This window comes from Carlito syrichta, unplaced genomic scaffold (genome assembly GCF_000164805.1).
Source record: "Carlito syrichta isolate Samal-C Ts95f unplaced genomic scaffold, Tarsius_syrichta-2.0.1 Scaffold303045, whole genome shotgun sequence".
In the NCBI taxonomy this organism is placed as follows: Eukaryota; Metazoa; Chordata; class Mammalia; order Primates; family Tarsiidae; genus Carlito; species Carlito syrichta.
In genome coordinates, this window is record NW_007247141.1 from 412,095 (window position 1) to 435,535 (window position 23,441).

Sequence of the window (23,441 nt, forward strand, 5' to 3'; positions counted from 1 at the left end):
TTTGAAAGTCAAAACAGGTGTTCTGTACCTCTAAGATCTGATCTCCAGCCCAGAGTCTTCCATCTTTACACGCTGCTCCTTCTTCATAAACTTCATGGATAATAATGGCACCCTAAGGGTCCAAACGAAACATACCCATGCTCATTCTATTCTCCTAGTAATGGTGAGCAGAAATGGAGTCTAAACACACCAAATAATGGCAGAGATGGAGTCCAAACACACCACAGACAGCAGGAAGGGTTATAAACTCACCAGATCTACATGTGAACTGCATATCATAATTCAAGGAAAAAATATAACATTGCAATTTTTGCTAAAAGATTCATAGAGGCTTATTTTTTTTTCTGATGATAGAAACGTCTTAAAGAAAAAGATTATAAAATACATAAATTATACATACATATATAAAATAGAGATATATCACCTTCGTTATCTACAAATGAAACAATCTTTAAAGTATTTTTGACACTCTGTACATTCTGTCCACAAAGTATCCAATTTTTTTTTTTTTTTTGAGTCAGAGTCTTGCTCTGTAGCCCAGGTTGGAGTGCAGTGGCACGCTCACGGCCACCCTAGCGTCAGCCTACCTCAGCCTTCCAAGTAGCTGGAACTATAGGGGTGCCCTATCATGCCTGGGTGATTTTTTGATATATTGTAGAGATGAGGTCTCACCAAGTTGCCCAGGGTGGTCTTAAACCCCTGGGCTCAGGCAATCCTCTCGCCTCAGCCTCCCAAAGTGCTGGGATGACAGGCTTGAGCCACCGCACCCAGCAAAGCATCCAATTTTTCAGACTCTTCTTAATATGGGTTTAACTCAAACAAGACGTCAGCAAAGTGGAAATTAAAATTTAGCAAGGACTGGTGAACTGATAGAAACACTTTAAAACCTAAAGGTGGTAATCAGAAGTATAACACAATCTCACTGAGTTGGTTTTGGCTTACTCAAAGTAAAAATCTTGTTGTCCCAATGAAGATTTGCCCTATAAGTTGAAATAACAATGAATGACACATTTTTCTCAGCCTCCACATTTCACTTACAAGAACTGACAGAATCCCCCCTGATGGTCCCTGAGGCCTGGCAGAAGGGCAGCCTAGCAGTGGAAGGACCTCTCAGGGGTACTCACCAGCAGCGTGTCAGACCCCCCAACGATGCTGAGGCCCAGCCCTGTTCGCCCTTTGGAAATCTCAATGGTAGTTTCGCAGCCAGGGATGATGGGGCAGGTTGCAGGATCAGAATCAAGGATCGCTGGTATTGATGATCTGCTTGTACCTAAAAGTAAGTTAAAAATGAAATGAGATACAAATAAAAATTGATTACAAGGCATATCCATCAAACTTTCCGCCCTGGTGGATGTTGTGTGAGGGAGCACAGAAATGGGCCCAAGACTGGGACAAGCGAAGACTCAAGTTTGCTTAAATGTTTTAATTATCTTCTGTTTTTTAAATAAAACAAATACGATTAAATCATCATTGTTAATTTAGGGTGGTGAGCAGAAAACTACCAGCTTGATAATTTTCTATGCTATTCTATGTGTTTTAAGTTGCTAGAGATATACAGGATAGGATACAAAGAAAGGAGAACAGAATTAAGTTACACCTCTAGTTTCACATTGATATTTTACATTTCACCGGAGCCAGACCCATTTCTAATGAAATAAGGAATTGTGAAATTCAGTGTTGAGATATGTGGCCGAAACCTGGAAGCCCTTTCACGGAAAACCATAAAACACAAAGCACATCAATGATTTTGGTCACGGTATCTGCATTAAGTTTTGACTTCTTTCTCTTCCTATCCTAGAACACCTCTTCTTAAGTAATCAATTCTGAGGGTATTTGCAACCACCGGCAGATTTTCTCTATGGGTCTCACTTGACATTTTATAAACTCAGATATCATGTCCTGGTGCATATATGCTCAGAACTGAATGGGCAGGAATAGATCAAGAGAAAAGGAGAATTTCACACTTTGCTTTATGATAGTCTTCATACCATATCATATCATATGTTTTCTGATACAACAAAGAGCATACAGCAAATAGCATGTTTTGGGAAAGCTAGGGCACTCGGTAGAGTAGCGTATGCTTTAGACAAGATGTTCTCTTTTTAGGAAATCAGAAACAGACTATTTTCTCGCTCCTGAAATGGTAGGAACAGGTGTAAGATATTTTCTTTTATGTTAAGTTTTCATTTAGCATTTCATATTTTTATAGACAACACTATTTAGGGATCAACATAAAATTGAAAAACGAGAAAGATTTCCATAAAATCTTTTAACACTTCAGTGAGTTATCCAGTCTTTCTAAATAAAGGATTATTTTCAAAGATGTATTACTTTAAGACTTTTCTATCCAACTATATTATAAATGTTTTAAACCAGCATCTCCTTAAAAACCTGTTAAAAGAACAGTTTGGAAGCCAAAACAAAAATTTTTTCCCAGTTGCAGAAAACGCAAATGTCTTTAAGTAATTACAAAAAATGGATGCAGAACTTGAAACTTATTATTTTATTACATACCAGTGTAATTTTGCACAAAGAGTAGCTCAAAGGAATAATGTGTCTCCATAGACCAGACTGGCAGTTTCATGATGCGCTACAGGATGGCCACACACACCCGTTTCATTCACTGTGACAGAAGCTACCGTTATACCAAAAGCCCAGAACTCAGATCCACTGTGGCTATCACAGCAATGACTAGCATTTTTAAGAATTTCTTATAGTGGCAGGCAGTATCGATCCCATCTATAACACAGGAGAAATGCACATCCATTCTATAGATAAGAAAACTAAGGCTAACCAGGTGTGGTGGCTCACACTTGTCATCCCAGCAGTTTGGGAGGCTGAGGTGAGAGGACTGCCTGAGCCCATGGGTTCAAAAACCAGCTTGGGTAACTTGGCGAGACCTCATCTCTACAATTAAAAAAAAAAACAACTAGCTGGACATGATGATACATGCCTGTAATTCCAGTTACTTGGAAGACTTAAGTGGAAGGATCACCTGAGCCCAGCAGGTCGAGGCTGCAGTGGCCGTGAACATGCCTCTGCACTCCAGTCTGGGCGACAGAGTGAGCCTCCAACTCAAAACAAAAACAAAAAAGAGCCAGGCACAGTGGCTCACACCCATAATCTGAGCACTTTGGGAGGTAGAGGCGAGGGGACTGCCTGAGCCCATGGGTTCAAAACCAGCCCAGGCAACTTGGCAAGACCTCATCTCTACAATTAAAAACAAAAATTAGCTGGACATGAAGGCACATGCCTATAGGTTCAGCTACTTGGACGGCTGAAATGGAAGGATCTCCTGAGCCCAGGAGGTCTACGCTGTGGTGGTCGTGAGCGTGCCACTGGATGCCAGCCTGGGTAACAGAGAGAGACTCTGACTCATTAAAAAAAAAGGGCAGGGGAGAACTAAGGCTTAGAGAAGTTAAACTAAAGTCACTTTCCCAGTATAAAAAAAGAATCTACAAAATGATATTTCTAATTCATTAGCCATTGACAGATGCTAAAATCACAGATGCCTCCAGCAAAGTATTTTTGGCGAGCAAAGAGCACCACCCCCTTGCTTTAGAGATGGAAAAGTTAGAGCTGAGGTTGGCAGGTGGGTTTCCTAAGGCGCCATGGCAGGGTGCAGTACAGCACAGATCGTCTGCCTAAACGTCAGGGATTCTCTCTTTATGACACTTCCTCAATGAAGGGCCCCTGAAGATGGCCTTTCTTTCTTTTTTTTTTCTAGAGCATTTTTATTGGTGCAGGGACACCCAGGGCATGGTGGAGGGAGCCTTTGGTATATGAGCTGGGGTGTGGGGAACTTTCCAAGCCCCTCCTGGGCTGTGGCCCTCCAGGTGTTCAGGAATTAACTGCGTTTCAAACAGGCGGGCAGCCAGCTCCCAAGCAGAGACTCCCAGCAGAGATCAAGTGCACGTGCCCAGGATGAGCCTCGCCCTTACTTCGGATGGACTCCGGCTCCGGGGAGCCAGACTGTGGGGTCATCGGAGACTGGGCACTACTCTTCTTTTCTCCATTGGTTGCGCCAGCAGCGGAAGGCATGGCCTGGGAATCTGGATTCTCAGCACGAATAGTAAGTTTTACTGTTGGCTTTGCTGTCTTCAGAAGGCTAATAAACTGGCAGGGTGTTGGTGTGGAAGGAAACAAAATGCAAAAGCAAATTAGCAGACTTCTTAAAACATATAAGAAGTGACCAATAAGACATCATTATTCCTGGAATTCGATTCCCTCTTTGAGAGGCAAGCTACATCCTTGTCAGGACTTGAGGGGCAAGGCTCTGGTTTCTCTCTGGCTTCCCCAAATGCCTGGGGTAGATTTTTACATCCCTAATGAATGTCATCCATTCTTCTGGATGCCTACAACCTTAGAAGATAAATGGGGCATTTTAGCCACTTCCTGATTCTACAGAGAATCTACAGCAGCTTACACAAATACTTCGAAGAAAATAAAAACCACATATGTTAAAAGTAAAATAAGAAAACTATGCAACAAAAAAATCAAGGCAAAGAGAAAGTTAAAACATAATTTAATACAATTTATGGGCTGAAAGATCCAAACTATACAATTATTAAAATATCTTTTTTAAATGCCTTTAAGCTTCTTGCTGGCCAACATAGAAAAGGAAAGTTCCATGGTTCTGCATTATTGTAACAAAGAAAAGGAATACCACATCTCAGGGAAACAGTTTTTTTCTGGCACTTATATATAAAAGACCTCAAGTGAGGCTCCAAGTAAGACAAGAATTGTTATACATTTAATGGTTGAGTCTTAAAATCTGGTTACAAAGCAATGTACATGGTGGATATTTACGGGAGCAGATATTCATTTAAAAAAATTCTTTGATCGGGCTCGGTGGTTCACACCTATAATCCCAGCACTTTAGGAGGCTGAGGCGAGAAGACTGCCTGAGCCCAAGGGTTCTGTCGTCTGTACAACAAAGAAAAACAATTAGTCGGGCATGGTGGCATGTGCCTATAGTTCCACTACTTAGAAGGCTGAAGCAGAAGGATCACCTGAGCCCAGCAGGTCGAGGCTGTGATGGCCGTGAGCATGCCACCGCACTCCAGCCTTGGTGACAGAGTGAGACTCCAATTCAAAAAAATAAATAAATAAACAAATAAAATAAATTCTTTTGGTACTAACACGGAGCCACTGTTAAGGAGATTAAAGTTTTCCTAAGGGAAAAATTGAAATCAAATTGATCAAAAATGCCCAGTGTATGCTGAACAAATTACCAGACAACAGAAAATACCCTAATATCATCCTGACTGCAAAATAAGAAATAGAAATTGAAGAACTTCTGAATAGTCTCTTATTTTCCTTAAGAATATGTCTAATATAGCTACATAACCCTAATTCCCTAGGACTGTACATGCAAACGTTTTAGTCAGGCCCAAGGATGGGTTTAGATCACCCATCTTTTTTTTTTTTAATCTGCTTTTATTTTGGAAGAGTACCTTTTCGACAGGATAGCCAACAACAATTTCATCATCTACAGCCAATATCTTACTTCCAACTTTGAGTCTTCCATCCTAAATGGAAATGTGGAAGATCTTAAGTGATGTTCCAAAAGAATTCCCTTCTCCACCACTTAATAATGAGAAAGATGATACCTCACCTTGGCTGCCACTCCATGCTCTGTTAAACTCTTTATGACGACTCCATTGAGCGTATCTTCTTCACTGATAGCAATGCCTAAACCCCCTTGGTCCTAGAGAGGTAACAACAAGAACATTCAGAAGACTTGAAATAGGCACATTTTAACCATACAGATAGATGTCCAAGGGCTAGAAAAGCAATCACTTCACTTCTAAAGTCCACTATTAGAAATCTCTTCTAAGTCAAACACTCAAAACTTTCTAATGTGAATAAATTCTCCTCCATCAAACATTCCAGTTTCACTCCTTTCATATACTTGATGTATTTAATAACCTCAGCAAAATATCTAGATAGCAAAAATCCATTCAATAATTCAATCAAAACACTCAGCATTTGCCAATTTAGTCGTGTGCAACTGGCTGACTAAGTCATTCAAAACCAACCAAATAATTCTCCCACTTCCTCTCTTTCTGACCTGTCACTTAGAAGTAACCACCAGGTCTGGCCTCTCCTTCTTCTGCTACCCTTTTTCCTTTAGCAGACAGACAGCAACTACTTTTGCATGCTCTGTCCTTCTGGGGCTAAACACCGAGAGCAGTTTCTCCAGAGAACAGTATTTTGATTTGTTGCAGACTGAAATCACCTCTGAGCCCCAAGATATGCTCTGAGAATCTGCCAAGGTTGGAGAGCGACTCCTTCTTTGTCTATATTGTTCACATTTTCTTTGATCAAAACCAAATGTTCAGTCATATTGGCTTTTACCATTTTCAATGTTTAATACAATTCAAATCGAGTTTTGAACATTTTCATTTTGTCTAGAGCTAGCAACCGTTTTCATTATAGTTTTTCTCCAGGGAAAAGTTATTTTTAAAAAAATAGAGAGAAAAGGGAATCTTGTCCCGGTTTTTCTGAACTACACATGAAATACACAGGAGCCAAATTTGCCATAAGAGACATTTATGGCCATGGCTATGACATCAAGGTAAGGTCTCAATATCATCTTAAAGATTATCACCATGTGGCTTTTTTGAGGCAGATTATTAATGCTTGATAAGTTTCAGGCTGTCACAACCTTTCTCTACAACCCCTCTTTTCAGGCAGTCAGAGAACCAATGTGCATTCAGAGTAAGCAGAACTGGGTTTACCGTCTACCTAGCTGTAGAAATTTGGATATGCCACTACACATCTCTGAATTTCAATTTTCTTAACTGAAAAATCTAAATTTACTTATCTAAAAAATGGAATAATAATAATACTTGCCAGGCAATAGTCAGAAAAGTACTTTATCAGTATAGTGGGCATTTGCTGATTACCTAACCTTCCTTCTCATCTTATTCCTTTATAAAAATGCGTAGATTTTCATTAGAATATCTATCCCGCCCTCCTTTGCTTCACCTAGCTACTCTCCCCACCCCCTTCTCCACTTTCAAACTGTCTCTCTCACCTCACTTATATCCTAAATTTTAGGTAGTGGTTTTAAAATATAAGCAGAGATTCTTTGATATTCCTCCCTTGAAGGAGTGCCTAAGCGTATGGGCTGGACTCAGTGACTTGATTCTAACAAACAGAATAAAGCAGAAGTGTAATGGTGTGCGGCTTCATGCTAGGTCAAAAAAGGCATGGAGGCCTTCTCCTTGCTGTTGCTCTTGGATCTCCTGCTCTGCAGGAAGCGTCTTGGGGAAACTCAAGCAGCCCCATGAAGAGGAAATCAAGCCTCTTGCCAACAGCCACGAGTAAATCATCTTGGAAGTGAGGTCAAGCCCCAGTCAAACCTTCAGTTGACGGCAACCCTCGCTGGCAGTGTGTCCACAGCTGCACAAGAGATTCTCAGCCAGATACCCAAGCTAAAATGGCTCTCAAATTCCTGACTCACAGAAACTGTGAAACAATAAATAAACCTGTTGTTTTGAGTTGGAAAGTTTTGAGGCAACTTGTTTTCTTGCAAAAGATAAGTAGCTCCAAGAATGGGGCTTGAAGAACTTAAGTCAATTCTATAATTCTATTCCTATGGCCACTGCCTCTGGCTGGAAAATAAGCATGCAATCTGAAGTGACTCAGTTAGGATGAATCTTAGGATAAATCTTGAAATTCTGCTCAGAATGCTTGAACAGCCTTTCTCTCCCCTCTCCTCCAGTGATATGTTTACTTAAAAGCAGTAGCACGTGGCCCCCAACTATGGTTGGCATCCATTGTAAAACCAGGAGGAAGACCAGCCTTGGGAGAAAGCTGACACTGTGGGTGGCACAGTGTCACCGAGAAGGAAAGAGCTGGCTCTTGATGACACAACTGAGTCACAGGATTAACTACTCTTGAAGGTGGCTGACTTCAGTCCATAAATCTTCTTTGATTAAGTCTGCCAGAGTTAAGGAGTTCTTGTTTTTGTGTTTTGCTTTGTTTTTGTTTTTTGTTACTTGCTACAGGAGAAGCCCTAAAAGGAACACTAAATCACTCATCTGTGTGTATATTATGCCCAAACCCCACTTAGCATACTACAAAAAAATAAGTATATATACATCTAAAAATAATTTATGGATATCAGAAAAGCAGGATAACACATAAGAAAAGATACTAGGGTGCGAGTGAGCACTTTCTTGTCTAACTGCTCAACTTTCCACCTTATTTTTGCCAGAGAAAAGATCTGAGAAACATTGTTCTGGGAGAGTTATTTAAATACTACCATGCAAGGAAGGTGAAACAAATTAAGGAAATGTATACACACACATATTTGTTATTTAAAATATTATTTAAAAATTTTTTTAGAGACAGGGTCTTGCTATCTTTCCCAGGGTACCCTTGAACTTCTGGGCTCCAGTGAGCCTCCTGCCTCAGCCTCCCAAGTATCTGGAACTACAGATCTGGAACTCCGCAGAGTCCAGCTCCAAGGAAAAACATTTTTGAAAAAAAGGTGTATGATTAAGCAATTGGAAAAGAGTAAACAATAATTAAAAGTGAGATTAAGCAAAACAAACTATTATTATTATTAAGAGAACAATTTTGAAAGTGCAAGATTCCTTAAAATTCAAAAGAAGAAAAACCCTTCATTGCATTTGAAGGTTTTTACCCCATCATAAAACTGTATGGATATAAATCAGCTCCATGATAATCAGAGAAAGTTGTTACCTGCTTAGATATATAGGTACTTCTCTGGGTACTCTGTGCTAAAAATAAATCTTCAATCATTTTTTTTTTTTCTGATCAACTGAGTGAGCATCCAGTCAGCCACAGGGTTTATATTTCTATTTTTCCATTTTTAAAACAATGTAAAAGATTAAAACAGAAAAAATAGAATGAACTTATCGAGAATTTCTAAGAACTCGGAACCAGAAATGACCTGTTACCAGAACTCCCATTTTTAGATGATGCAAAAATGATTCTCTCTTCCTGACTCCCTTGCTATCAACATCTTTTTCTTGTGCAAGGCTGTATGTAAGCATTTATTGATTTTTCCCTCCCAGATATTTACTCTGTGTAAACTGTGTACACCATACTGTCTCAGATAATGTGAGAGTGTGTAAGAATTTCTTCTCTCAACATGTGTACATGTTGGATGTCTAGAAAAGATACCCACACAAAGAAAGTTTATCTCATGAGACATGTTCTTGGCCAGAAATGGTTAAATGAAGCCATTAATAATAACCCTCATATAGGTCAGAATACTGAAGGAATAATTCAAAGTGAGCAGCGGTGAGATTTAAGCTGGGTCTTTAGCATATGTAAGATTTATATAAGCTAAAATAAATCAGAAAGACATCCAATTGACATCAGCAAAGGCAAGGAGGGATAAATCCTCAAAATATTCTCCATGGCTCTTGATTCAGATCAGTTTGAATAGAGCAAAGAATTCCTATAGACACATACAGGAATTTTAGAAAGACAGACGGGGCCCTTATCACGGAGGTTTAAATAGATAATAAATGGGACACGGAACTTGGAAGCAGAAGGCCAGAGTTAAGTGCTAGATCTACCATGTGGAGTTATGGGAACAGTCAAAAGAAGGGAAATGAAAGCCATCTCACAGGGTTGCTGAAGAGTAAAGGATGACGGACAAATGTGACATGATTAAATTATGCTATCGAATAATTAATTACAATTTTAATTAAAAGTACAGGATAGTATCAATGACAAAGGATTTCAGAGGAGGCATGAATGCAGAGCCTGGTTAATTCTCCTTTCTTTGCTTAACTGAGTTTTAGTCTAGAGCCATCTAATAATGGGGTTTAGAGTGTACAAGTTTAGTGTGATATGTCACTTAACATCATTTTCAACAACAGCGTCCTCAAAGGATGTTTTCAAGGATATATTCTATGGGGAACCCAGCATCTCATGGTTAAAAGTAAAGTTCAAAGGTATGGGAAAACAGTCTGTCGCATGGAACGAATGACACTATCTTGAACTAAAACCACCATGATGACTCACGTTCAACTCTTGCGTTCCGAGGTGTCCTGAAACAAGGCCTGTACCATAGATAACCCCTCATAAAGAGGCTTATTGAACTTCCCCAGTGGTCATGAGTTTCAGCAAGAAAGTGTGAGATGTAACCAGCTGTACAAGTTTTTACTCGAAAAGCGTACTATAGAGAAGATACCCTCTGGAGGATAAGTATATCTTGTGGCCACCCAAGACACTGCTTCTGCACATAGATCCCTATGAAATATTTCTTTCTGATAAACTGTATTTGTGAGCCGCCTCTCAGCTCCCTCTGCCTTTGGGGGTAGGTTTGCACACACCTGCTCATCCATAGAACACAGGGCTTGCCTGTAGCCCAGAGAAGTTAAGCGACTCCAAAGCCCACACTTGAAATCATTAAAATCATGGTTAATTGCCTCTTCTGTCTAGCTAATTTTAAAGGATTCTTGAATATCCCCCTTACTTACTTGGGCTTTCATCAATAGATACATTCTGGTACCTGAATTTTAGATTTGTTTGAAATCTACATATAAATGGAAGCTTTCAGAAGGCAGTACATTAAGGATCTCCAAGGTCTTGCATTTCTCAATAGCAACTAATTTAGAAAAGGAAGTGCACATAATAGACATCTGCTGAATAAATCAAGAAGGTTACAGGCAGAGACCAGCTTTTATATTGGAGGATGAGGGAACCTTGCTCATTAACTCATCCAATTCCAACAATAACCCTCTGCTCTAGGCAGCCCCGCTCTCCGAGAAAGAAAATGAGGCTGGATGGGATGGGGTGATTCCTGGGAGATCACTCAGCATGTGAGAAGGGCTTCTGATAGACAGAACAGGCTTCCATCCACCCCCATTTGCCTGGCCACAGTACGTGAATGTATCTGTTTGAAAGTGAAAGTCCTTGAAAGGTTCTGAGTAAGAGATTACCATGCTGTGAACATCTACCAAGCATCTTGATCAAGTAGCCACAGGAAGCATCAGAAAAACCAGTGACAAGGAACAGTCAGACAACTCTTTGCCAGCTTATTCTTTCTTAATTATTATAAGAAAAAAAATAACAAGCTATGCTTATACCTGTGTGCCAGGTACTGAAGGCTGTAAATATGTATATTTAATTCTACAACATTTTAATTTTCACTACAACTCTATGAGGTAAGTACAATTATTATACTCATTTTGGAGAGGGGAGAAACTAAGTGCCAAGGTCAGTCTCGCAGCCAGTGAGTGGCAAGTCTAGGTCTCTGACCCAAGTGGTCTTCTTTATGTCTGTGCACCCAACCACTGCAATCCTGCTCTTTACCCAACTAACAAGCTTATTCCATCAACATTTCCTGGGCACTCACTATATCGGAGAATGTATTAAACATTAGGTGAATAAATGAGAATCAATACCATGTAATGTGAACATTTTTTTTTTTTTAGTTGGAGTCTCACTCTGTCACCCAGGCTAGAGTTCAGTGGAACATTGACAGCCACCACAGCCTCAACCTGCTGGGCTCAGGTGATCCTTCTGCCTCAGCCTTCCAAGTAGCTGGAACTGCAGGTACATGCCACCATGCCCAGGCTGATCTTGAACACCTGGAGTCAGGCAATCCTCTCACCTTGGCCTTCCAAAGTGCTGGGATTACAGGCTTGAGCTACCACGCCTGGCCCATGAAAATTTTATCTTATGTTGGACTTTTCTACAGATAAGCATATATTGAGATTTTTTTAAAAAATCATTCATTATAAAATATTCAACATACATGTAAATGTTTCGTAATTAACACATTATAAAAAATGACTGGACTGTTAAATACTATCAACTCTGACATCACGATTTAGGAGAAAAAAAGAAATTACAAAAGGAAAGAGGACAAGGTTATCTGTCTTAAAACACCAATAGCATGAGGGATTCTCAAATTGAAGAGTACATACTTCCTCATAGAAGGGCAAGAGACTTTAATGACTTCTCTTCTTTTCTCTCTACCTATAACAAAAATAGCCCATAATAAGATAAGAACTTCTCTTCTCTGCATATTACACCATGAGAACCATCCATTTTCTAGAAGTAATCTCTAGGAAACAAATCAATAGAGTCAGGTTTTGTGTTGTATTTTATTTTTTAACATTGAATAGCTAACAGAATCTGACCATGTGCCAGGAATTATGCTATTTCATAAGCAACTCACTTAATCTCCACAATTACCTAAGACCAGGGTACTATTCTCCTCTTCAATTTACAGATGAGGAAACTGAGGTAGAGAAAGGTCATAGGATGTGTCAAGCAAGTACCGAAAGCAAGGATTCGCTCCAGACAGAATGACCTGAGAGAGCCCATGCTCTTAAGCGTCCCCTGTAGAGGACGGTCTACAGACCACTCCCCTTCTTTGGGTCCACAGCACTTCCTGTAGATGTTCTCCTGTCCCCTCGGCCCCCGCCTCTTCCCTCCTCTCCCTGAGCACTTTGCTGCTCTTTCTGCTTTTGCTCCTGTTCTTCCACTGTCCACCTGCTTTCTAGCACGAGCCTGAAACACCTGAATGCATCTAACGGTTTCTGTTCAGCACACTTCCTCTTTAAAGAAGTTGTCTGAACCTAAAGTTCAGATTTTTTTTTTTTAATCATATGAGCATCTTTATTTTATTTTATTTTGGGGGAGATTTATTTCAATCCTATTTTATTTATTTATTATTTTAAAGATGTGAGGTATAATACAGGATTCGGTACATAAGTGGTCCTCATTTCACCTGGTTTGGAATCAGGCAACCTTATCGGTGTTATGTGCCCTCCCCTCCACTCCCTGGCAGTGACCCGCTACTGCCAATCTCTTTCATGTGGTATTATGATAAATGTTCAGGTGTTCAGGGTCTGCTTATAAATGAGAACACGTGGTTTACTCAGTTCTCTGTTTCTGTGATATGTCACCGAGTATGATGGACTCTAAATCTATCCAAGTTGCTGCGACGTCCATAATTTTGTCTTTCATTATAGCTGGGTAATAGTCCATCGTGTATATGTACCACATTTTTAAACGGTACATATAGTTCAAATCTTTTCAAAGCAATATCTCGTTGATGCCTATCAGCAGCACTTCCAGTTATTATTACAAAGGATAAGACTATAACTTCTATTCTTTATTTTTATTTCCTCTATAGCAGGACCTTGGTAGATGAATTGATTTCATACCTTGGAATAATTATAAAAGGAAAAATTGGGCCTGATAAAGAAACAGCTAGCACAGTGGTTCTCGATTCCCATCAGGTAGACCTTTAGTAAAATACAAATTTCTAGGCCCACCCCTAGAGTTTCTCAAGCAGAAGGTGAGTCTGGGTGGGATCAAGTACCCACGTTTCTCTTTTTTTTTTTCTGAGTCAGAGTCTCACCCTGTCACCCAGGCTGGAGTGCAGAGACACACTCAGTCACCGCAGCCTCTACCCACTAGGCTGAGGCGATCCTTCCACCTTAGCCTTCCAAGTAGCTGGAACTTGGCTTATTTTTCGATTTACTGTACAGACAAGGTCTCAACAGGTTGCCTAGGCTGAACTCAAACCCCTGAGCTTAGGCAATCCTCTCCCCTCGGCCTCCCAAAATGCTGGGATTACAGGTTTGAGCCACTGTACCCAGCCAGTACCTGCATTTCTAACAAGATTCTGGGTGATGCCGACACTATTAGTCTGGAGATCACACTTTTGAGACCCAGTGAATTAGAACACTGGTACGAAGGAACAAGTGTCACTTAATTCCAAAGCAAAGGTGATTTACCTTGGGGAGCTCCAAATGTTGCACATTTTTAAACACACTGAGGTCCACAGTATCAGAAGTAGCGACAGTTGGCTCTGCCTGACGGAGGGAAAAGATGGCAGAAAAAGCAACTCACTTTAGGCATGTTTGTTTGTTTAAATACAAGGGCCATTTCACCAAAATGATTTCATCTATTATGATTCATTATTACAATGTTAACATTTCAAGAAATCTACAAACATTGCATTCTCTTCAAAATACTTACAACGTGTGCCTGGACAGCAATTATTTTATTTTATCTATTTTTTAATTTTTATTTTTTTGAGTTGGAGTCTCACTCCATCGTCCAGGCTGGAATGCAGTGCCACGCTCCTGGCCACTGCAGCCTCGATATGCTGGGCTCCAGTGATCCTTCCGCCTTAGCCTTCCAAGTAGCCAGAACTCCAGGCATGTGCTACCACACCTGGCTAATTTTTTGATTTATTGTAGAGACAAGGTCTCACCATGTTGCCCAGGATGGTCTCGAACCCATGGGTTCAAACAATCCTCTCGCCTTGGCCTCCCAAAATGCTGGGATTATAGGCTTGAGCCACCGGACAGCAATTATTTTAGAGCACAAAGAGAGCAAGCAGCTCTGAAGACTACCTGGATCTACTCTGTAGTGAAATCTGACAGAAACCCAGCTACCAAACCACCAAGCTCACTAGCAGAGTACCAGCAGGGGCGCCACTCGTTATTCTCTCTCACCGTGTTAGTTATCAAGTGAATTTAAAACCATGAGATGTTTCACCTGAACACTGTTAACATACCCCATTTCCTTAGGGGACATATTTATTTCCATATTATTTTCATTAATATGAAAATAAAAGTTCCCCCTTTGCAACCTAGCCATCTTGAATAACTACCAGCTGCCTGGGTTCAACATCAGGAACAGCTGGGATGAGACAATGATGTGTACATCTGTCTTCTGTATGCATGTGCTTTATGTGTGTATATTCATTTTAGAGAGTGCCTCTCTTCCTACAGCTTCCCTGACTGATAATCGCCAAGGCTCCTCTAATTTTAAGCTTTTCGCCCTCTCTTTTCCCCTTGTATACATCTTACACGGTATCCAAAACGTTCCTAAATCAAAACAAAAGTAACACCCCCAAACTCTCTCAATTCTTTTGCACCCTATAGATACTGCCCTCTCCCAGTTAATTTCTTATCTATCATTTGCTTTCTCAAAAATCACTAATAGTCTTCCAGTTTTTTGCCCATCTTCTCACTGGACTTCTTGATGGCATGCAGGAAAGATATATATATATACATATACACATATGTATCTTATAGAAGGAATATGTGTATCAGATATATACTATAGAATATTGCCTTCTTCTGAAACACGCTCTTCTCAGTTGCTGAGCCACATTGCCCTTCCAGTTCGTCTTCATTCTCTTTTACTGGCTTGGCTTCCTGCTGTTGATAACAAAGGACTCTGCTCCAACCTACCTCACTACGAAAGCAAGCGCCTTGGAGTCCAGGGCTAACAAATGCCAAATCTGCATCTACGGGAATCCTTCTCTAAACTGTAGACCAAATGTCCCAGGAGTCCACTCCGACGGCTTTCCAACAGGTGCTGTATTCTTAAACTGCCCCAAATATCATATGCCATCTTTTTGTAAATATCTGCTCTTCTTGTCTATGTTTTCTATTTTTATCAAAGACAGCCACCCCTCAGGTCACCAAGTCAGACATCTGAAAGTCTGTCTGTTTTATTTCCCAACCCAAAGAACAGTATGTGGTACAAGACGGATTGTCCAGGAAATATTTGTTGGATAAATAAATTCTCAACCACTTATTATTCCTCAATGAGTACATTTAATTAGATAGAAAGCACTATCAATTTGGGTTCCTAACATCTGATGTAACTACTCCTTATTTCCCTTTCTTAATTCTGCCATCAGTACATTTCTCCTCAATTATTCCAATAATTTTCTTACTCTCTCCAACTGAACATCTCTCCCTGCTCTCTCTGCTTTTTCTCTATACTACAGCCAGAGAAGTTTATCACAATCCAGTTCTCATTCTTGGAGCTTCACACAGCCTCCAAGACAAAGTTGGCACATGTTAGCCTGTTAATGTGTCCCATAATCTGACCCTATCTCCTTTCTCAGTGCCCCTTTCTTCGCCAACTCCCACTCCTTCCCCGCCCTCCCCCAGCCCTGTTCAGGGGTGCTCTACAGTTTTCAATATCCTATGTTGGCCGAGCCTCCATGCCATTCCCCACTTCATGCCCTCTGCGTGCCAAGCTTTTGCCCTGCAAGTCTTCCAACATAACGCTTCATATGTAACCTCCCCTGTGAAGTCTTTTTCTCACTCTCCAGAGGCAGAACTGAAAACTCCTTTTGTGCCCTTACTGTTCCCTACGCAGACTACAGGCAGCCTTCATATGAGTGACGTGCTTGCACAAGCGTCTTCTTGCACTAGGCTATACACTCCTTGAAGGCCAAGGTCATAACTTACCTACCTCTGATATTCTTGTAAGTGTTCTCAAATTGTCAATGAATTCATAAAGGGTATATCAATCAAGTCTTCCCCAAGATACAAACGCAAGTTACATATACCTCCTTATTTTGAAGATTCTCTGAAGTAGAAGGCGAAGATTCCACTGTATTCCCAGGACACACGGCCATCTGATTCACTGCATCTTTATTTCTGAAAGCAAAAAACACGAACCTATTATATCATAATGATATTATTTTCACTCTCTTACTTCAAGACTCAGAAGATTATTAGATACAATTCTTTAACCCCCAAAACCTGGAATTAAGCCAGGCTCGGTGGCTTAGCCTGTAATCCCAGCGCTTTGGGAGGCTGAGGCTCCTGAGCCCGCAGGTTCAAGACCCACCTGGACAACTTGGCAAGACCTCATCTCTACAATAAAAATAAAAAATTAGCCAGGCGTGGTAGCGCATGCCTATAGTTCCAGCTACTTGGAAGGCTGAGGCGGAAGGATCGGCAGAGCCCAGCAGGTCGAGGCTGTGGTGGCAAGGAGCGTGCCACTGTCCTCCAGTCTGGGTGACAGAGTGAGACTCCAACTCAAAAAAAAAAAAAAAAAAAGACCTGGAACTACAGAACTGGCATTCACAAATGTTTATTCACAAATGCTTTATTTTCATCCCAAAGAACTCAGAGTTGAAATGCTAACAAAAAATATTTGGTAAGCTCGCAAAAGAAAATACTCACCTGATAAAAATTATTTTTACTTTAGACGGGGCACATTTAATGATTGACGAGGCATTCTGATGACTTCTTCCATAGAGAATTTGACCATTGATCTGTGAGAAATAATTATCATTAGCTGAGTCTGAAATTCAAATATCACAAATTTGATCACCCCATCTAGCTAATAAAAAGCACAATTTTCCTTTCTTTAAAATATTATATAAATTTCCCTTAGAGCCTGAACCTGGCTTTTGATGGTAAATAAGGAACAGCTCATGTTTGAAGCCAACATTAAAATGATGTGCATGAGGTCTAATACACATGGGCTATTGTCAAACAGGCACCCCTTAGACCAACTGTAGGACAGCAGATAGCAAATTTTCTGGCAGGCACGAGGCTTCCAGTATGTTCTGCACAGAACAAGGGTTCTATGGAAACACTTGTGACCTGCGCAGACCATCCTGGGAAGTCCCCTACCATCACGCTTCCCAGTTAGTCTCAAAACTCAAGTCCTTTGGGAGGCTGAGTTGAGTGGATTGCCTGAGCCCGTGGGTTTGAGACCCGCCTGGGCAATTTGGCAAGACCTCATCTCTACAATAAATAAAAAAAAATTAGCCGGGCGTGGTAGCACATGCCTGTAGTTCCAGCTACTCGGAAGGCTGAGGCGGAAGGATCGCCAGAGCCCAGCAGGTTGAGGCTGCGGTGGCCGGGAGCATGCCACTGCCCTCCAGCCTGGGCAACAGAGTGAGAATCCAACTCAGAAAAAAACCAACAAAAACAAAAACTCAAGTCCTAAGAAGAGACCACAAGGAGAAGCAATGCTGGGTAAATGCAGGATTTAGGCAGCAGTCTGTGTCTCAGAAGCATAGTGCCAGCCAGGTACAGTGGCTCACGCCTATAATCCCAGCACTTTGGGAGGCAGAGGCGTGAGGATTGCCTGAGCCCAAGAGTTCGAGACCAGCCTGAGCAACTTGGCAAGACCTCATCTCTGCAGTCAATCAAAAAACCAGGCATGGTGGTACGCACCTGTAGCTCTAGCTACTTGGAAGGTTAAGGTGGAAGAATCACCTGAGCCCAGCAGGTTGAGGCTGTGGTGGCCATGAGTGTGCCACTGCACTCCAGCCTGGGTGACAGAGTGAGACTCCTACTCAAAAAAAAAAAAATGAAGAAGAAATACAGTGCCTAAATACAGCTCAGTCATCTGGTCATTGAGCCACTGCTCACTGAGCCTCCCAAGTCAACAGGGAAATACACCAGGCAGGAGGAAAAATATAGAGGAAGTAGGAAGACATGTGGATCCTAGACTTCAGGAGGCAAGGACAAAAAACAAAAAGCAAATACAGGCCGGGCGCAGTGGCTCAGCCTGTAATCCCAGCACTTTGCGTGGCTGAGGCAAGAGGATTGCCCAAGCCCAGGAGTTCGAGACCAGCCTGGCAACTTGGTGAGACCTCGTCTCTACAATAGATCACAAAAACTAGCTGGGTGTGGTGGCGTGTGTCTTTAGTCCCAGCTACTTGGAAGACTGAGGTGAAAGGATCGCCTGAGCCCAGGAGGTTGAGGGCTGCGGTGGCTGCGAGTGTGTCACTGCCCTCCAACCTGGGCAACAAGAGTAAGACACCCATTCAAAAAAAAGTAATACAATTTTATATATTATAAAGTATGGTCCACAAATTTATTTTCGTTTGGCAGGCTGAGTTACTGCTTTTGTCATTTTGCCTTAACCTTGACCTCACTCCACCTCACCCCCATCACTTCTTCATCAGCAATTCAACTCCCACAAAGTCCAGTAGGTCCAACTCGCTACTTGGGTTTTCAAAAGCTCCTAATAAAAATGCAGCACACAAAATAAATGTTTTTGAAGTGTGATCTTTACTATTATCTTGGGGGCAAAAATTGTTTCTGTTGCTACATAGTCACAACCTTTTAATGGAACGTCATGGGAACTGGGACTTGACTTGGCAGATGTTTGGTTTGGAGTCAAATGGGCATCCATCTTATGAGGGCAAGTGATAGTTTCCTCAGTTGCGACAGGAGGTCTGGGTGACCTTCTGAAAACTGACCATTCCATCACACTGGTGGCAGTAAGAGGAGATTCAAAGTTTTCCACAAACCCTTACCTCTAGGAGCTCATCTGCGATCTGCAATCGACCATCCTTCCCCGCGGCTCCATTTGGATCAATGCCCACGATAAAGACGCTCATCCTGGATCGATCTTTATTCCCAGCGAGACTCAGACCCAAACCACTACGACCTTTCTCCAGTTCAATTATACGCAGCTCACCCGTTAGGGTTCCATAACGCTCTCTGATATTTTCTACGCACAACAGCAGTAAAAAAAGCACATGTAAAGTTAGTTCACAGCCCAATGCTTAACTGTGGAAGCTATTTGGCTTTATACCAAAGGGGCGCTACTGCAATCTTCAGCAATCAAAAGTCCAACAGACTGGCTACCTGGCCATCAGGACTGATTTCCTAGAGTGCTCAAACTCTGGGGAATTTGTTTGCATTCAAGGTGCAGAGAGCACAGTGTCTGATTAATTGGTTCACTTCGGTAGGATTTGGCCCGAGAGAAGTAACACACATTTACAAACTCTCAAGAGTTTATGCTTAAACGAGAAACGTTAGCATTTGCAGAGAACAGAACTAGGGCATCCAAATATTTGTGTTCACTGATCAGTGGGAGCTTTTCTCCCACAGGAAAATCTAAATTGTATGTCACATCATGTTGGGCATTTGCTGGGTACATACATCCAGAACAAAGGGAAGAGGTTTTCTTATTGTATAGAGCTACAAGGCCAGGACAAATCGAGGTACCTGACTCGGCACTAGGGTATGTGTCCTAATTAGATGAGACCATTTACATCTCTTACCCCACATCTTCAAGGGGTGAAGTTTAATGTCCGCCCTCGTTAATTCAAGAGGCTGGGGCCCATGCACAGTCCCAGACGAGTGACCAGCCAGCAGCTAGTTCTATCTGCCAGCCACACAAAATGAGACATCTCAGAAATCCAGCCCAGCTGAGTCCAGCCAACCACTTCACAGGTTGATAGTAAATTGTTGTCTTAAACTATTAATTTTTGGAGTGGCTTGATAACGAAAAACTGAAATACTCTGGTTACCATTTTCCTCAAGAATACATTCTGGCCACCTTGATTTTTTAGCAATATGCCCTCATATCATTGACAACAGACTGAGACTACGGCAAATTTTACAAACCATCTCTTAGAAAATGTCACTCTATGAGGGGGATCCCCAAAAAACATGGAATTATTTTTTGGAGGGTAGGGCCCTTTGAGTGTAGGTTTCCACCACTAGGTTCTATGTTCTTGGAACCCAATGGCACCAGTGTACCAGCTAGTGTTGTTGCGAGAGGCTGTGTTTGGCATCAGTGGATTTTTGTTTTGGAGAATCTTTCAACGTGTTTGTCTATTTCACGATGGGTAATTTATGAGCATACCTGCCCCAAACCTAAAATAGCACGACCCCTGGGCCCGACCCTCCCTGTTCACCTGATCTTTCCCTAAATGACTTTTTTTTGTTACCCTGGATAAAAACATCCTCAAAGGAAAACATTTTGTCAATGTGGAATAGGTAAAACAAAAAACGGTGAAAGCACTACAAAGCCTCAAAATCGACAATGTTGAAAACTGTTTTGAGCAGTGGAAAAAGCATCTTGATCGATGCACTGCATCAAACGGGGAGTACCTGAAAGGTGACTGAAGTTGAAATATGTAAGAATAAATACATAATTTTTAAATAAATTAATTCCATTCTGGGGGTTCTCCCCTCATGTGGCTAATATCACGCGCTCTACATTGACTTTTACTGCATACATTTCATAAACTGCCGTCTCCTGATGCCTTCCAGATCTGGCAACACAACTTTTATACTCTGTACTCCCAAACAGCACATACCGTAGCTTTCTTAAAGGAAATAATTAGATTTTTAAAATAAAATCAAGCTTTTTAAATCAACGGCTTGTATAACTTTTGGCTAATTTGTTAATATTTCCCAGTCAAATGGTTTCTATCCTTAGAAAACAAAGACTCCCCTCCATCCTCATAACAGCTGTCTACGAATGACTCCTGCGTACCAGGCATTGGGCTTAGCATTCCTCAGGCATTATCCAATTGAATGTTAGCCACATGAAGCAAGAACTGCGTTCTAAAAAGAGAGACAGCCACTTAGCAAATGCCCAAAGTCGTGATCTCTACAATTCTACAATATTACCATTCTAGTACGGAAAAGACCAGAAGTTCAAAGTGTAATATCAGTTAACAACCAATATCAATAACAATCAGTGACGTCTAGAAATGTGACCTAGAAAGGGGTGATGACTTATTCTACACCACCAGTGGCTGATGCAGTACAGGCATCGGAGAGAGTGTCCTTCCTTGCTAATTTCCACAAAAGGCAAAGTGGGCTTTCACAGGAATACGTATTTAAAGGAAAGGAGGAGCATTATCCCATGCCCCAGGAATGTATGCTATATTCAAGCAAAACAAACAGTGTTGTTTTCTGCACAGAACTGCAATATGTATTGCAAAAGCTGCAAAATACTTTTTATTATATTTTATTTTATTTATTTATTTTTTTGAGTCACAGTCTCGCTCTCACCCAGGCTGGCATGCAGTGACACGATCACAGCTTGCCATAACTTCTACCTCCTAGGCTCAGGTGATTTTTCAGACTCACTCTCCTGAGTAGCTGGGACTACAGGCACATGCTACCACGCCCAGCAAGTTTTTTGATGTTTTGTAGAGATGAGATCTCGTTATATTGCCCAGGTTGGTCTTGAACTCCAGGGCTCAAGTGATCTTCCTGCCTCAGACTCCGGAAGTGCTGGGATTACAGGCATGGGTCACCACGCCCAACCAGCTGCAATGTATCTATCTGTCCAGGACCTAAGCCTTGAGAAACCCAGGGCTATTCGAATACCTCTTATAATTAAATGTGTCACAAAAAGACAACTTACTCCAGCTGTAACCAAATTCATCCTCTTTGTCCACATCGTCTGAGACTTTGCTTACAGATGGTTGCACTTGATCGGTGCCCATTTCTGCAAGTGCTGAAGGAAGGGGTGGGGGCACACTGCACACGGGAGCCTTCTCTGGCTCTGGCTCTGACAGACTGGGTGCCTGTGGAAAGAAGAAGAATGCCGTGGGTATGTGCGATCTAAGGAAGAAAACTTCAAGGAAAAGAAATAATAGCATAAACAAAAATAGACTTTGTTAAAAACAAAGACTGGCTTTGAAATATCTAACATAATGGAAAGCTCATACACACACACACACAAATATATATATATATATATATAATTCAGACAGGATTCAGGTAAGTTTAAATATGCAAAACACATCAGAATCAGAGCACACTTCATTAAACTCTTATTTGCTATTTTAAGCCAATGAATTATTGAATTTGAAGGCTTAAATGACTTAAGATAGAAAATTGCACAAACTTTCCCCTTGGAAAAAAACAAAATCATTCAAAAGTTATCAAAAATATGTAGGGGTCTGCGAAAAATTGGAAGGAGTTTCTATAAAAATCTGCCAAGAAAGTTTTTAAAAAAGAAATTAACAAAGAAGTTGACCTTCAAACCTTGTTAGCGAGACTAAAGAGAAAGAATTCTTTATTGCTACCTGAATCCTCTCCAAATGATTCTCTCAACGATCCAGGAAAACAAGCATTGCACATGCAGCCTTGTCTAGCAGGGAGCACACCAACTCAGACCTGAGGGGCGTGGCTTTAAGGACAACACCATCTTTCCCCAGCAAGGTAGCGTCCAAGGTAAATTGGAAAGCCTAGCAGAATACTTCATACAAAGTCTAAGCATGGCACCCATGCTGTCATTCAGGGCCATTTCAAACAAGAAGAACTTGCTGTTGTCAAGTTCTCACAGGACAGATCATCAAACAGAAGGTGAGAGTTTGAAGGGCCTTTACGGCATTGAATTCATTTTATTCATCTTGCAGACCTTTGAACCTGAGGTCATAAGAAGTAAAGGATTTCCTTTCAAATCTCACAGTTGTGCTTAGTTCTTAATCCAATGCACTTTCCATTATACCATGTGGTCACCTGAAATTTCCATAGGTAAACAGTACTTAAAGGTCAGAGACACCCAGCTGAGATTCTAACCTTGATGTGAAGCTGTCTCTGATGCCTTGAACCTGTAGATTTCCTATATATCTTTTACTAAAATATTTTACTATTTTCTGCATTAAAAATCCCTCTGATATAGCTTGTTTTATTTTATGTTTATATCTAGAAAAAGATCGTGATCAAAAAAAAACAAAAACAAAAACAAAAAAAACCTACTTTCTACATAGTAAATGATAGGCCCAAATATTTTGAAATTATTAATTGGGGCCAAGAGTCAGAATATCACAAAACAGACCAAACACTAAAAAACGATTTGACACTGGTCGCCTTTCTTTGATGACAGAGAAAGCATTCAGCTTTCTCAAAAAGCAAAGGGTTGGTTGACACAGGCTTAACAGAAATCGA

General features: G+C 41.1%; 1 protein-coding gene across 6 annotated transcripts in view; it reads right to left on the bottom strand.

The window, feature by feature from the left end:
• Positions 1–23,441, bottom strand: part of MPDZ (multiple PDZ domain crumbs cell polarity complex component) — a 182,036-nt gene that overhangs the window by 17,588 nt on the left and 141,007 nt on the right. For 5 of the 6 annotated variants that reach the window (XM_008057527.1, XM_008057532.2, XM_008057528.2 and 2 more), the window contains 10 exons: positions 21,910–22,072; positions 19,052–19,248; positions 16,956–17,047; positions 16,334–16,424; positions 13,749–13,826; positions 5,618–5,710; positions 5,457–5,531; positions 3,942–4,116; positions 1,125–1,270; positions 29–112 (listed from right to left, as the gene is read on the bottom strand). In XM_008057527.1, the coding sequence (XP_008055718.1) occupies positions 29–112; positions 1,125–1,270; positions 3,942–4,116; positions 5,457–5,531; positions 5,618–5,710; positions 13,749–13,826; positions 16,334–16,424; positions 16,956–17,047; positions 19,052–19,248; positions 21,910–22,072 (1,194 nt within the window). The remainder of the gene's footprint in view (positions 1–28; positions 113–1,124; positions 1,271–3,941; positions 4,117–5,456; positions 5,532–5,617; positions 5,711–13,748; positions 13,827–16,333; positions 16,425–16,955; positions 17,048–19,051; positions 19,249–21,909; positions 22,073–23,441) is intronic. The other variant, XM_008057529.2, reaches the window with a different exon arrangement.